This window comes from Amphiura filiformis, chromosome 12, assembly GCF_039555335.1.
Source record: "Amphiura filiformis chromosome 12, Afil_fr2py, whole genome shotgun sequence".
NCBI classification, from domain to species: Eukaryota; Metazoa; Echinodermata; class Ophiuroidea; order Amphilepidida; family Amphiuridae; genus Amphiura; species Amphiura filiformis.
This window is the reverse complement of record NC_092639.1, coordinates 63792892-63809265: the sequence shown is the minus strand read 5'-3', so window position 1 is coordinate 63809265 and position 16374 is coordinate 63792892. Positions and strand designations below refer to the sequence as shown.

The window sequence follows — 16374 nt, the reverse complement described above, 5'->3', positions numbered from 1 at the left end:
GCTTGCCAACAACCCGAAACAAATCACGTTGATCAGCATCAGCAAGTTCTTTGCGATGATAAGATGTTTTAGCATCATCGAGGAGTTGTTTATACGATGAACACTGATCAGCATAGACATGATAGAGTTCTTTATGAACAGATAGTGCAGATTTCTTGAACTGCCTCTCACGTTTGCGTCTCTCCTGCTTTGCTGCTCGAAGAGCGTCACTGTACCATGGTGCATGCGGACGAAGAATATTAGAATAACACTACGTTCAACTTCAGGGGCATGATGGTCGAGTAGATCACGCAAGATAGAGTCATACTCTATAAAAATCCGATTTTTAATACACTAGAAACGTGTTGATATGTATATCTTTGAAAATCGCCGAATGTTAACCACAGTCACCGTGGCACAGTAGGCATCTTTAGCATTCATAGTGCCTTGGCAGAGGGTGTAAATTTTAGTATTTTTTTTTTCTTTTTACTAATGCGCTGTGCCGTTTTTCAAACACGCCCCTGAATAAAATTGATGGGCAAGTACCTTAAGGGAGCAGTGGACGGTCAGAGTTGAGATTCATTTAGGACACCACAGGACCACATCTATGCCCTTCATTGTATGCTTTGAACAATAATAACTTTATAATCGTAATAACGTTATATTTCTCTGTCAAGAACTCGACAACATCATTGATTTGTACATATTATAATGCTAAGCCTAAGGGAAAATTATATTTCACAATCTGGGTTTTCCAAAAGAAATACTTCCTTATTTGTATAATAATTCTGCTTTTGAACACCAATGAAGAAGCATGAACACGTAAATATTATTGCTTTAATACGAGTTGTTATATTATGCACGCCTTCACTGCCAGCTTTAACTGTGTGATTTTTGTTTGTTTGTTTGATATTAAGGCCGTATAAAATTAATGTTTTGGTTGTCGTCCCCTCCCTCCTCAATTTCTGGGATTTGTCAGATTTTTTTTTTTTATAGATTTTTCAATTATTTTAGACTTTGGAATGATTTATGAATTTTTCATACATATAAATAAGTTTATTAGAGAACAAGGACCACGTCCAAGTCTTTTTGTGGTAGCGCCTACTCTACGGGGTTTTAAACCCTCAAAATCTCACAAAAAAAAAAAAAAAAGTGCCTCATCGTTTCCTCGAGCACTGTTGGAAAAGACCGAAAACTACAGACAATGCTGATTTTACACTGAAAAAAAAAAACAACTCCCTCCCTCATCAATTCATGAAAATCCTCTGGACGAGAACCAAAATATTAATTTTATACGCCCTAACGTGTGTGACTAAGCTTGACTAATTCAATAAATTTTTTTATATAATATTGTCGCTCATTTCAATACCAAAACACCCGGTGGATTTATTTAGGGCTGATATACTCCATGCTTAGGACTGTTAGTTTATAGTGAAGTTAAATTTATTAAGGGATCGGTCACCCACCTTTTGCACAGTATGTTTTGTGGGGCCTGAAAGCACATCAAACTTATCGAATTGCATTCTGAATACGAAATATGTCCTGCTGATATCAAATAATTGTGATTTTTGTTTTCAAATTCGCGATATAATACAAATTTTATGGCAAATTATTAAAAATGGATATTTTTGACATTAACAATGATATTTACATAAAGTATATGTAGCTAGGAGGAAAAGCCGACGATTATTTAAAAAAATTTGAATTTTCGTATTAAAGATAAACATTTGTTTCCAAAAAGACATAAAAATTTAAATTGAGGTCTTCTGGAGAAAAAAAAAATTGAATTCTTTGTTACAAACAATTCATATTTGCCAAAAATATGTTGTATTACATTGTAATTACTATCACAGACACTAAAAGCCATACTGGAGTCAGTGTGACTCTAAAAGCAGAGTCCAACCACTCTCCATTCCAGCGACTCTATGTCTAAAATCAGCCTTATCAATAATACTTTTGCTTCATATTGTGATGAACAACCCTGGTGAGAAACTTTTGTTAGGGCCGCTATCAATGTTTAGAGAAGGGTATTTTCCCACGACTCTTGATTTCAGTAAAACGCATTTATTTCAAATAAAGATTTTAACTAAAATTTATGGGCTCGTGAATTCTTCAGGTTTTGTGTGGAAACTGCTCAAAATCATTTCAGCTTCCTACTCTTTGATATTTATTCATACATGGCATTATATGATGCCCATTTTTTAGGGCAAATAATCTACAGGTGGGCATTTTTGGGCAATGGGCATGTTGAATTTAATAGTGGGCATTTATTTAAAAGAAATATTAGCGAAACTTTTACCAACCAAATTGTACACACTAATAGTGTTGAAAAGTACACAAAATGGCTTCAATTGGACCTATTTTTAAAAACTATTCTCAAATAAGGCAACCTGTTGGCACTAATTTATTTAAAAAATACCTAAATCCTAAAATATTATCAAATATCTCAATGCATGACAAATAAAGTGGCCTATGAGTGAGACAACATTTTTTCACACCTTTCTTTTATTTCATATGAAAAGGTTTGACTACAACAACGATTCTCTTATAAATGCATCTACGCACAGTTTCCACCTCGATACACCTGAGCATGCAGAAATTTCCAAGCACAGTGAGTCTAGACTCTACGCAGACTGTGTTTTACTACACGCTTGAGTGCATAGCATCATAAGAGCTGTTTGAGATCTAGTGGAAAACAGAAATCTGTGATTGGTTTTTGTCAAAACCTCAAGTGTTCTCTTCATCCAATCAGAATTTGTTTATATCGAACGAAAGCTAACACTTCCCCTAATAAAAATTCCTTTAAAAAAGGAATGGGGCGCCCAATGTGAGCTTGGTCGTGATGTGGTGAATTTCATGGTGTTTAGATTTGGTATTATTATCTCTTGCAAACCCGGTGACACCTCATTATAGAAATCAGACCTGTTGATAGGTTGTAAGAGGGGATAGCCTTTTCCAGGCACACATTGCACCATATATAAAGAAAGTTTTGCTACTTGGCAACACAATAAAAACTTAAATGCAAAATGAGATCCTGTAGGTGGCTCCCGATGGGGCTTAAAAAACTAAATATGCAAAATGAGGTTTTTAAAAAATATTGTTTTGCAGAGTCAAGACGCAGGTATCATTATTAAGCCTCATATCACTTATTTATTGTCGAATAAGTGCAGAGTAGGTTAGATATGAATATTAAATGTTAGACCAAAGTAGCTCAAAGCACATGTACTATACACCTGATCCGTGAACTTGTCTTTTTTAAAGACAAATTCTTGTTTAAAGGTAGTTCTTGTTTCTGTTGAAAAGACAATATTGATGTCTAAGATCTTAATTATATCATTCATAGCATTTAAATTCAGGATATAATATTATCTATAAGACTTCCCCTATGGACAATGGATCTATTCCCTGATCCAGCATGTCTGCAAAATGTATATCATTAGAATTAACACCTGATAACGACTGTTGACTAGTATTATAAAACTTCGAACATATTTCATATCTGCCTAAATTCTTCTGGTAGAATAAACAACCTTATCTCTGTTTCTGATAGCCAATTTATCTTGAAGGTCATCACAAAAGTAATGCATACGTAGTGGTGATGCATGATTTCTTGTTGGTAAGAAGAAAAGCCCAGCATTATTTCAAAAGAAAATATCACATTTTCATCAAAATGTACCAACTTTTAATGTGTTTGGTATCAATCTGGACTGAAATTGAATCATTCGCCAGATTCCGTTGATTACAGCAAAATTCATCCACAAATAAAAATCATATTATTGGGTCACTATATTGTAAGTTTGGCAACTGTAGTTTGACAATAACCACTATATGGATTTTATGGTAATTAACAAACAAAGGCCATCGGTTTAACCCCAATACATTTGTACATTCATTGAATGACTTTGAAACTTTGGGTACAAAAACTCATACTCTGCAACTTAGGTCAAATTTTGCACTATGATTGTTTCATTGAGGTTATTGGACTATGCCATTGAGATTAGGCTATTGTGGTCCATGGTGTTGGTCACCGTCTATCGGGTTCTAAGAGGCGGTAAACTGGTTTTTAAACCAGTTTAAAAGCCTTACAAAGGTACAAAGGTCACGGATTATTTGGTGTTTTACAAATCCATTAATTTTGTGTTTTAAACAAAGAATATACGCACACCATTTTATCCCGTGCATAACAGAAAACAATAATAAAATAAAATCCAAGCATATTGTGGTTTTATTTCTGAGCAAGGGCATAATTTTAGCAAAACAATTGCTGAGTAAATCTAGTAAGAGTGAAATTAGAAGCTTCTCACAAACTCATGCCTATATTGTGGGACGCCTCATTAGTTCAACAGATAACGGAATTCAATGTTTATAGCAAGGGGAATGTGGTAAATCTGTTGAAAACGACCTATCCCAGCACAAATTTTTGACCAAAATGTAGGTTTTAAAGGTCAAAACCTCAAGTGTTCCTTATAATATTTGTCAAATTTTATGTCATTAAATGAAAGAGCACACTAACTTGTCCATATACTAGCCTCATTTTAATGAGCAATGACCAATTCGCTTAAAATGGCAAATCTTGTGCAAAAGGTTACTATTGTCGCCTGTTTGTCATACGGTTGTAAATTCAATGAACTATGACTTTGCTAAAGAGCGCTTACAAATTGATATGATATAGACTGCCCAATTCTTAGGAGGTATATTCCTTACATCCTGTCAATCAAGAATACGTGGCTACGCGTCTGTCTCATCGTATATGTAACAGGCTAGACTCATGACACTGAGAATTGGCAGACATGTAGTAAAGTTAAGTTTCTCGATAAACTTTACTTTGGTTGGGTGCTAGCGATTTACACGGTGCACATGTCCGAAAAAAATCACATGCTAGTTCGAAAATAAAAAACAACTTCAACAGTCCAACACTCCGCTAATGTTATTCAGAAAAACACGCCGCTAGTCCAAATTGTGTTCTTATAACCACGCCGCACAGTGTCAACAGCCAGTGTTATAAATATAAACTACTCCGTTGGTGAGCGACGGGCGATTGGTATTTCACTGAACGCAAGAAAAGGAGGCCTACCGTATCTGATTGGCTAGAAATCGATCGCTTTGTCGCTCAGAGGTGTAGTACAAACTCAAAATAGAGACATGTATTCAATTCGATTGAAATCGATGTTCTTGTATTCACGCAGATAAAGAAAGTGGATAATGTACATTGTATTATAGATACAGCAGCTGGATTTTACACGGGTTCCTTTGTATAATTCATTTCTCAAATAGTTAAATATATCACAATTTTTACTTTCGATTTCAAAATCTTTACTTATAAAATTCAGTTAAAGATATCCACAGCAAACAGCAAGGCCCCGCTAAGTAGTGTATTGCTTTTCGAGTTAGTGTACTGGAAACAAAACCTGCGTTTTACCTGAAAACAAATCGAATTTTCTATAATAGTAACACCATATGTGGTACTGATCATGCGCAAATCGTAGAATAGAAACTAAGCGGCAGGCTCTATGGCAGGGCTATGGTATCTCATATCATGTAAATGGTATGCTTAGCCTGAGTCGCTCGGCCTATCTCGAACAAAATCGCTATGCGTAGCTTTTGAAAAACGAGGGGATTCGCCGTACTATCACGGGAATTTTTGACACGAAGATATAGGGATGATGACGCAGTGCGCCGCTAGTCCGAATCTAAATAACACTGCACTGCTCTAGTCCAAAATAATCTGAAAAACCCTGCGTTAGTCCAAAACTGACAACCATTCCGCTGGTCTGAAAAACTCTGCGCTAGTCCGAATGTAACAAACACTGCGCTAGTCCGCCAAAATAAACGGACTAGTGCAGTGTTCTCCAGATTCGGACTAGCGCAGCGGTTCCCAAATTTGGATTAACGCATTGCTTCTCAGATTCAGACTAACGCAGTGTAGGACTGATGAAGTGTTTTTTTAGATTCGGATTAGTGTTGTGGTTCGTTTTGGACTAGCGCAGTGTCGGACTATCACACTAAAGCAGTGTTTTCCAGATTCGGACTAGCGACGTCTATGGTAAAATTGAATGGTCCAGAAGGTTAATGTGTGTGCCATCAACTACAGATGAAACATTGATCTTCAAAACGTCATTATAACGCCCGGCCCCCAACTCCACCCAAAATTGGCAACCATGAGAGTTACCAAATAGCGCGGAAAAGGGGTAATTTTTTTACCAGTAGCAAGGACCGCGAAATTGGCAACATAGGGGGTATTTGATTTGGTTTGTCCGCGAAATTTGACCGTGAAATTAGCAAAATAGGGGGTATTTAATTTGCACTATCCGCAAAATTTGGATAAAAGGGGTCCTTGAAAAGGGGTGTTTGAAATTCTAGTCATTAAAAAACACAAAAAAGGGTTTGTTTTTGTCCAAATTTTGTCCTCGATTTTGCATGAAAAAAAGGGGGGGGGGGTAAATTTGATGAAAAATCATTGCAAAGGGGGTCTTTGAAAGATTTGGTAACTCTCATGGTTGCCAACTTCTGTGTTGAGTTGGGGTCGGGTTATAATGTTATCTTCTACATTTTAACTACCTTACTTACTTAATGTTATAAAAACGTTTTATACCCTTAATATACCCTTTATATAACCCGACATTTAAAGGTTTTCTGACAACCTTTTATAACCTTTTGCGAATGATGTCGAAAACGTTTTGTGTTTGCTGGGTACTTTACTTACTTTTAATTAAGTAATTAGTTACTCTTATTTTAACAGAAACACGAATTCAATAATGGAATCATTTGGACGTCATGTTCGCATACAGATACAAGAAGGTGATATCACTAATGAAGACACCGAGGCGTTGGTGAGATTTATCTACCCTGGCGCAGATGACCTTGATGGATTATTAGACGCGGCTGGGGACATTGTCCGACAAGAATATGTACAAGCAAAAGCAAGAGGCGGTGTCATATGTACTTCTGCAGGGAATATAGGACAACACAAACGACTGTTCCACGTAGAAGTTCGGCTGGATAAAAGCCCCGTAAAGTTTATAACTGCTTTGCATACGACACTAATGTCTGCAGATGAACAAGATCTAAGATCCATTGCGATCCCTGGATTAGCATTATGCCCTGATAAGTTTTTATCAGCATTTATGGGAGTAGTCTATGACTTTGAAGACTGTGAGGATCCAAGATGTTTACGGTTAATCAAAACGGTGATTCCAGCAGAAAGAGCGGTGGAGATGATTCAGATGACGAAATATATAGACATAAGTAAACAGAAAATGAAGAATTCGTATTTCTATAATGGAGATCAACAAGGTAGGCGTACCCTGCAACATAATATAGAAAGGAATGCGTTTCAAACTAAAGTAATTATTGCAGTTAATAACATATCATTTTATTAAAACTCCTAGTGTATGATGGGTAATCGGAAGTGCAAGTACAATATTTAAGATTAATTGAGCTTGAAACTGGGTTTGTGCACTTATGAAACAGTTTTAATTTAATAACTTTTAATTCGTCGAATAATTCTAATGTCACTAATTATATTTTATTTAAGGTGGGTAAAAACACAACATGTTCTTGCAAAATAATATTGAAGAAAAATTAAAGTGAAAGTTGATATCGTAATGCATACATATTTTTGGGAAATGATCTATTATGTAGATGAACGTGCCCCTTTGGAGTTGGAGAATACGGATGAGTTATCGGAGCTAAATGATACACACCACGTGGTGGGGTCTGGAATAGAATGTCATCCTTTACAGGCACAGAAGCAGGAACGGAGCTCAGGAACAGATATACGAAAGCAGGACATTAGCCCAGGAACACATACGATTGCAACGGAGGTCAGATTCGTTTGAATTTTATAACATGGACCAAAGTCTTGAACCCCCATAAAACAAAAACAAACAAAACAACAACAACAACAACAACAACAAAATGCTCAGTATAATCTCACTTGATATTCACCCTCTCTGGCGTTATTCGCTAATAGTAAGTACTTCATTGATTATGTTTTTCTCTTTCTTTAGGAGAGTAATTCCATATCTGAGCAGACCACATTTTCTTCTACATTTGACGAGACAGGCATAATTTCTCTTGAATCATCCTCTAAACCAGTGGTATTATCTGACAATATTAATGACGCGTTTTCATCAACTGACGCAACCAATAACTTTTCTTTGACACAACCATTAAACACAACAGCGCAAAATGGCAAAATGAGAACAATGAACGCATTTGGACGTCATGTTCGCATACAGATACAAGAAGGTGATATCACTAATGAAGACACCGAGTCCTTGGTGAGATTTATCTTCCCTGGTGCAGATGACCTTGATGGATTATTGGACGCAGCTGGGGACCTTGTTCGACAAGAATATGTCCAAGAAAAAGCAAAAGGTGGACTGTATGTGAATCGAGGTGTCGTCTGCACGTCTGCAGGGAACATAGGGCAGGTCAAAAGACTATTCCACGTAGAGGTTGGGCTGGATGAAGCCCCCGCAAAGTTTAGAACAGCTTTGCATACGACACTGAGGTCTGCAGATCGACAAGATCTAAGATCCATTGCGTTCCCTGGATTAGCATTATGCCCTGATGAGTTTTTATCATCTTTTATGGAAGTAGTCTACGAGTTTGAAGAATACGAAAACCCAAGATGTTTACGGTTAATCAGAACGGCGATTCCGGCAGAAAGAGCAGTGGAGATGATTCAGATGACAAAATATATAGACATAAGTAAACAGAAAATGGAGAATTCGTATTTCCATAATAATAGAGATCAACAAGGTAGGCGTGCCCTTGACAACATAATATTAAAGTGCGTTATTTAAAAGTTTTAATAATTAATGCAGTATTTAATAACATATCGTTTTACGAGGGGCAGTCAGTATGTTTTAAGAGTTTACTCGTGACGTCATTTGTGGATTGTTTTCATGGCATTTCTCAATGATTACATAAACACTTACGTAACAGCATTAGCATAAAATCAATAGTCTAGGGACAATGCCAAATCACGCAAAATGGCGGGCCTTTTAAATTACAGAAAAAACACGTGTTTACAATGTCCGAGAACAGCAAAAGTACAAGGTGCATATGGCTAGTTTTGGGAAGGAATAAACACTAGATCCTCAGTTTGCATTTGGTAAAATATGAGACTTGCCATTAAACTTTGGTGGTAATGGGACGTCTGGAAACTTCAACAACTTTAAGGCTTGAATGGAAGCGAAATTATTCTGCAAAAATGGCGAAAATTAAAAAGCAGTTATTACAAATGACATCAATTATCTCAAAAATTAAACATACTAAAATATAATGACTGGTCACGTGTGAGAACTGGTACTCAGTGCGATGATAACTGGTGCAAATCAAACAACAATCTGCGCATGCGTAGGTGGGATGACCGATACAACATGGTGGAAATGCACGAAAATTGCAAAATTCCATGTAAATAGGGCCTAAAATATTACAAAATGCTATGAAAATTGTAATTTAAATATTCATATGAATTTGTGTGGATGATCTCAACCTGAAATGAACAGAAAAGTTTTAAAAATTAATTTCTCATTCAAACGATGGTCTCTCTCTTTGTACCACTACTTTTTGTATAAATGTAACAATGGTAGAATAAGAGTTATATTTTAATCACGGATTCAAATATTTTCTAGGGAGACTCCCGTTTAAATGTTTAGAGATTAGTCAACCGAACTGGCAAAAAAAAAAAAATTCCACGTTTGCTATTTTTGGCAATATCAAGATTTTTAAAGAAAGAAAAGCCTTGTTTTTGTCAAAAATAAGACATATTTGACCACGCATTTTTAATAAACTAAAACCTTTCCAGCGCAACAAACATGGTTTACTGAACGAGTAGTTTGTGTTCTATTACTGTTCCAAACGGCAGCATTCTCCATTCTTTAATTCCGGAGAAAATATAGAAAATACAACAATACCTCATTTCGGCCTCTTATTTCCCTTAACAAAAACTACTCAATTTTTTAATTTTAAATTACTCAACCAAGTGACTCTAGACCATTGATTTTATGCTAATGCTGTAACGTAATCATGTGTGTGATATAATTTTTGCATGTGTTGTTTGAAAGACAAAGGTACAGTGTTTATGTAATCATTGAGAAATGCCATGAAAACGATCCACAAATGACGTCACGAGTCAACTCTTAAAACATACTGACTGCCCCTCGTATTAAAACTGGCGCATTAGTGTATGATGGATAGTTCGTGCAATTGCATTCTTTAAGAACTTTGCATTCGACACTCGGTTGTGCAATGACCGAATATTATATGGATTCCACTGAAAAACACAAATCAGCTGAATATTTTTTATCTTAAGGGCTGGGATATGGACGTTTGCACATTATTGTTTGTGGGACATGAGAGCACATTAGACAAATTGAACTGCATTCTGAATACGAGAATTTTGGTTTTTTGAAATCCGCGAAATACACATTTTATGGCATATGTGCCCCGCTCTGACGAAACCTGCCATAAGAAGTGGAGATGATTCAGATAATGAAATATGTAGACATAAGTAAAAAGAAAATACAGATCAACAAGGTAGGTCTACCCTTGGCAACATAATATTGAAAGGCATGATAGCAACGTTTACACAGTATTTATTTTCTGGATATGAGTGCACAGCAGACATATCGAATTGCATTCTGAATACCAGGGATGTCCTTCTGATATCAAATAATTTTGATCTTTTGATATTCACGATATAATACAAATTTTATGGCAAATTATTAAAAATTGATATTTAACAGTCCTCGAAGTAAACTTTATAAATCTAATGACATTTACTTAAAGAGTATGTAGCTGGGAAACACTTTTTGACCTTTCGTACACATTTTTATCCCCCAAAACTTTACATTTTTACGCCCGAATGTTCTGAGCGTTTTCCCTCCCGAGAACATTTCTGCACATGGGGTGGATATTACACCCCCTATTACAGCTCGGCATCTCCTTTATAGAACCGATATCATTCCCCTTGTGTGTCAGCTTTACTTGTCTCAATATTTGAGTGCAAACACCGCTAGGTCATGCTCCCCTCCAAACTGCCTTAATGATGTAAACACATGTTGTTTTAGGCCAATGGAACTCGATTATTAGTTTCCGATTGGATGTTTAAAAAAAAGGACGAGGTCACTATTTCATTATTCATTATTCGGTCTCTTTTCATTATCCATTATGTCAACAAAATCAATGATTTTATGAACAGCTTTCTCCAAATTTAGGTACCCCACCAGTACCAAAGTATATATTGTTGATGAAAGACCATCTCAAAACAGGTATTAATGCTTAGATCATCTTTACAGACATTTTGCAACAGATTGAGAAAAGATTGTAATTTGTTTTCATAAAAATGAAAAGAAATTAGCAATTTTTGTAATCACTAGAAACATGATGAGGTAATCCTTTAATTTGCATTATTTACTACATCCTCTACCCCTACAACTAAGAAAAAGTGCTGATTATGATCAGCAGGGGATGTCAGACATTTTGAGAGTTTCAATTTTGATTATTTCCATTTCAATGTTCAGATAATTGACTTGTTTATGAAAATAATGAAAGTTTTGGTCAAATTGAAAAAGTGATGCGGGCGGTCAATAGGAAACTAACAATCGAGTTCCATAAATACAGACTTTAAATACAAATCATAAACGTAATGCATAATTATATTTTTGCTAATTATTTATTATAATTATAGATGAACGTGCCTCTTTAGAGGATACCGATGAGTTATCGAAGTTACGTGATATACCGGGGACATTTACCTCTTTTACAAATAAACACCATGCGGTGGCGGCTGAAATAGAAAGTTATCCTTTACAGACTCTGACACTAAAGCAGGACCGTAGCACTGGAACAGATACTCTTGCAAAGGAGGTAAGATTGGTTGTAATTATGTTACATTGACCACAGTTTTGAACGAAACACATGCTCAGTAAAATCTCATCACTTTTAATATTTCGCTCTCTTCGCCATTATTCGGCAACAATAAGTACTTTAATTTGGAGTTTTAATAATTATTACAAAACCAAAAATTTTGACACTGACCTGATCGACAGTTTCGTATGTCTTGAACGACATACTTCTTCAGAGTGATTGGTATCCCATCATTCTCTTTGCTGGTAGTAACACAGCTCCATCCCAAAGGGGCGTGGTCTTGAGGAGAGGGTCATACACGTGACTTAAATGATAGGCCTCTCGTCCCTGTTCATCACGGCAGCACCTCTCTTGCGAATCCATATTGATTCTCTGATGAAGCGAGTACTAGCATCACAGTCCTTCTGTAATACGTCCCAGTTGAATTCTATGGTTCTGTTGAATATCATGATCTGCTATGGATGACTTACTTTGTTATTCACTCTCAAGAAGTATGTCGTTCAAGACATACGAAACTGTCAGGTGAGTATCAAAATGTTGGTTTTGTAATATGAAAACTCCAAATTATAATTATCAACAAACCTGATGAATTTCTTCACAAATAAATACTTTATTCGATAACACGTTTTTTTTTCTTTCTTCTTCAGGAAAGTAATTGCGTGTCTGAGCAGACCACAGCCATATCTTCCTCTACATTTGACGAAACAGGCAGAATTAGCCATGAGTCTTCCTTTACACCTATGTCATTCTCTGACGATATCAATGCTGCCTCTGCATCAACTGACGCAACTAATAATATTCCCTTGATACAACCAAACACAACAGCGAAAGAGGAGGAAAGAATAATAATGGATGCATTTGGACGTCATGTACGAATACAGATACAGCAAGGTGATATTATTAATGAAGACACTGAGGCGTTGGTGAGATTTATCTACCCTGGCGCAGATGATGTTGATGGATTATTGGCCGCGGCTGGGGACCTTGTTCGACAAGAATATGCCCAAGAAAAAGCAAAAGGCGGGCTGTATGTGAATCGAGGTGTCGTCTGTACGTCTGCAGGGAACATAGGGCAAAACAAAAGACTATTCCACGTAGAAGTTCGGCTGGATGAAGGCCCCGGAACCATGGCAAAGTTTAGAACTGCTTTACATACGACACTGAGGTCTGCAGATCGACAAGATCTGAGATCCATTGCGTTCCCTGCATTAGCATTACATACATATCGTGTTGAGATCTTAAAGGCATATATGGAAGTAGTCTATGAGTTTGAAGACTGTGAAAATCCAAGATGTTTATGGTTGATTAGAACGGTGCTTCCAGCAAAAAAAGCAGTGGCTGCTCAAATGGATGTTGCTGTTCGACAGAAGATAATTGAACGCATGGAAAAATATGTAGAAATAAGTAAAGATAAAATGAAAGAGATTACCCTTTCCAGAATAAATATCAAGCAGGTACGTGTGACTCTGGCATTTTAATAATGAAAGGCATGATTTTGATACTTAAATAAATAGTGCATCAGTTAATAATATATTGTTTTATTACAACTGAGGTATTGTTAGTATCCCAGCAAATACAAACCGTTTTCGACATAAAGGTTAGAAAAGGTAGCCAGAAAAGTTGAAATGTCGAAATATGATATGTTTAAGAACATTTTGTGTTTGATGGGGGTACGCGTGATGGATAATGACATGACAAGATAACTGCACTCAACACTGGGTTTGTGCTTTTTCGGAACATTTAAATTTCAGTTAAAAGCACAAATTCGTGAAGATATCACTGATTTGATCTTTTTCAATGGTGGAAATACAAAGTGTGCTTGTAATATAGAAAACATTTTTTCAAGTAACAGTTTATATTGTAATGCTTATATATTTTTGGTAATGATCTATTTTTTAGATGGAAGTGTTCCTTTGGTGGATACGGACGAGCAATCGGAGCTATATGATAAAAATCTTTCAGAGGAGTTTGAAATAGATAGTCATCCTCTACAGACTGTAACATGGAATCAGGACCATAGACCAGGAACAGGTATACATCAGGACCGTAGCCCTAGGACAGATACGCATGCAACAGAGGTAAGATCGTTTGCATTTTATTACTTTGACACCAATTTTGAATGAAAAACAACTAATGCTCAGTGTAATCTCACTCTTTTTGATATTTCACTCTCTCCTCCGTTATTTGGCAAAAAAAGGTACTTCATCGATTATATCCTTTTCGTTTTTTCTTTAGGAAAATTATGCCATATCGGAACAGACTACAACTATATCTTCCTCATTTGATGAGACAGACAGAATTTCCCTTGAATCTTCCTCTACACCAGTGGCATCATCTGACAATATTAACACTGCGTCTTCCTTGATACAACCAAAAACAACATCGCAAACGGGCGTAAGAAGACGTGTGAAAGCTGAGGTTCAAGGAGCTATAAAAGCTGGTACACCTGTTCGTGGTAAGAACAAATTGTAAATCAATAAAAAAATATAAAAACCGTGCAAGAATTAGTCAGTATGTCCATTTTTTAAATTTGTAATGTATATAAAATTTGCAAAGTTGTAATTTTAAGACCATTGAATCAATAATCCCATCCGTCTGATCTACACCACATTTCGCCATAATTCATTCTAGAAACGCTTGCTGTTAGAATAAGAAAAATTTTAATGCTAAATTATTGCACATTCTAGGGAAGCGTGGTTACTGTTTTGAAATAACCGAGTGAGAGGGTTTTCAAGAAAATATTTTTCCTGTCAAAACTGAAGCATCCTCTGTATAAAAGAAAATATGAATATTAACTGCACATCATATATAACTATTCATGATACCCAATTGTGGCATATTTGAGGTCGTTTATGAAGCAGAGAATTTTATTTAAATTTTATATACGCCAAAATATTTTTTTTTTTTTTTTTGAATAAGGATAGAAAAAACGTTAAAAATCTATGTATAAATAACATTAGACCCGGCAAAAGATTACTGTTTCGTTTTTATGGTATTCTAATCTTTTATTTCCCGAAGAAACATTTGGGGTCTAAAATGGATTTTTTATGTAATTGATAAAAACATCGAACGTGTATACAAGAAAAATGGTAGGTTTTTCTCTATAGTATTTTACTGACCATGGAAATGTACTGAGACACAAGCACGTGTCAAAATCGATATAATGTATTGTCCATATAGACGCCCAGTTATCATGCTTATCGTTGATTTTTTTTGTATAAAACACGCAGTTAACCACAATTGAGCGCTAATAATACACATAAATGTTTTTATTTGAAATATAATTCCAAAATATGGTACGTTTTCTGCCTTTGCTTGTCACGTGGTAGGCCTATGTTGAAGTTGCGATTATATCTTCGAATAAGTTCCAAATGAATTCCAACAAGACAAGTAGCCGAGTGGTCTAAGGCGCTGATGGGTTTATAGTGTGTCCAAAGCAGTCCGCCGCCGTGAGTTCGAACCCCGCCTCCGTCAAACTTTAATGAAGTAAAATTAAAATTGAAATTTTACTTTTAAAAAATTTCATATTGGGGAAATGTGACTGGCAGAATTTATGTATGGCGTGGAGTGGTGTGCGTCTGATCATTAGTCATGCAATTTTGGCATAAAGGGTTTGGATGCAGATTGATTTGTATTGTAGGTACTAGTATTATATATTTGTATTAAGATTAAATTAAGTTTAACAATATTGTACTATAATCTAGTCAACTGGACATACTATTTTGGAGTAGGGGAAATGTCCACGTCCAATCCTAAACGCATTATCAGCCTTACTGATCTTCTAGCGGTAAAAGTTCATTGACATGTGAAGCGGTTGTTGTATTACAGGTATTACATTTGAGTTCAACCTGAGAGTTATCTTATTTTACCGCCAGAAGATCAGTAGGGCTGGTGATGCGTTCAGGATTGGACGAGAATTTTTCCCACTCAATAATAAGTCCAGTTAACTAGATTATAGTACAAATATTATTGTTTACTACCTGGATGAACGATAATCTTTACAAACGTAAATTAAGTTTAAATTAAAATTACTATGTAATAATTTCTGAAGGGGTTTTCAACAAGCGGATAACAGCATTTTCTATAAAGTTGTTGTGTTTATTTGTTTTAAGAACCAAGGCACAAGCTATTCCAATTTGTTATTATATTTTATATTATTAGCAAAACTTCGTTTTTCTTCTCATTATGAAAACAGATTTGCAAAGTGACGACAAAGAAGATGACAAATTGCGATCACGTGATGAACAGGTATTCTAAACACTCTCTGTAGACTATTCAATGATGTTTCGTTATCTTACGTCTGCCTGAAAAATGATGCCATTACCGAGTATCTTTCTTGGTTGTCTAAAATATCATCATGTTATCAATCGTCTCGTCCTCCTAACGTTCTTGAAGCTGGGTGTCTAATGTCAGTAATGAAGTGTCCAGGAAGTGACCTTCACCGAATGCATTCGGCTTGGCTATCAAATGTAGACAGTCGTAATACACTTGGCTGCAAATGGCTGTGAAATGTTT

At 35.9% G+C, this 16374-nt stretch overlaps 1 protein-coding gene across 1 annotated transcript in view; it reads left to right on the top strand.

Moving 5' to 3' along the window:
* Nucleotides 1-6719: 6719 nt before the first annotated feature.
* LOC140167012 (uncharacterized) overlaps nucleotides 6720-16374 on the top strand; it is a 28865-nt gene continuing 19210 nt past the window's right edge. Inside the window, exons 1-8 of the mRNA XM_072190491.1 lie at nucleotides 6720-7272; nucleotides 7621-7802; nucleotides 7989-8745; nucleotides 11681-11859; nucleotides 12507-13317; nucleotides 13759-13937; nucleotides 14095-14314; nucleotides 16055-16107. Coding sequence (XP_072046592.1) covers nucleotides 6735-7272; nucleotides 7621-7802; nucleotides 7989-8745; nucleotides 11681-11859; nucleotides 12507-13317; nucleotides 13759-13937; nucleotides 14095-14314; nucleotides 16055-16107 — 2919 coding nt within the window. The 5' untranslated portion in view covers nucleotides 6720-6734. The remainder of the gene's footprint in view (nucleotides 7273-7620; nucleotides 7803-7988; nucleotides 8746-11680; nucleotides 11860-12506; nucleotides 13318-13758; nucleotides 13938-14094; nucleotides 14315-16054; nucleotides 16108-16374) is intronic.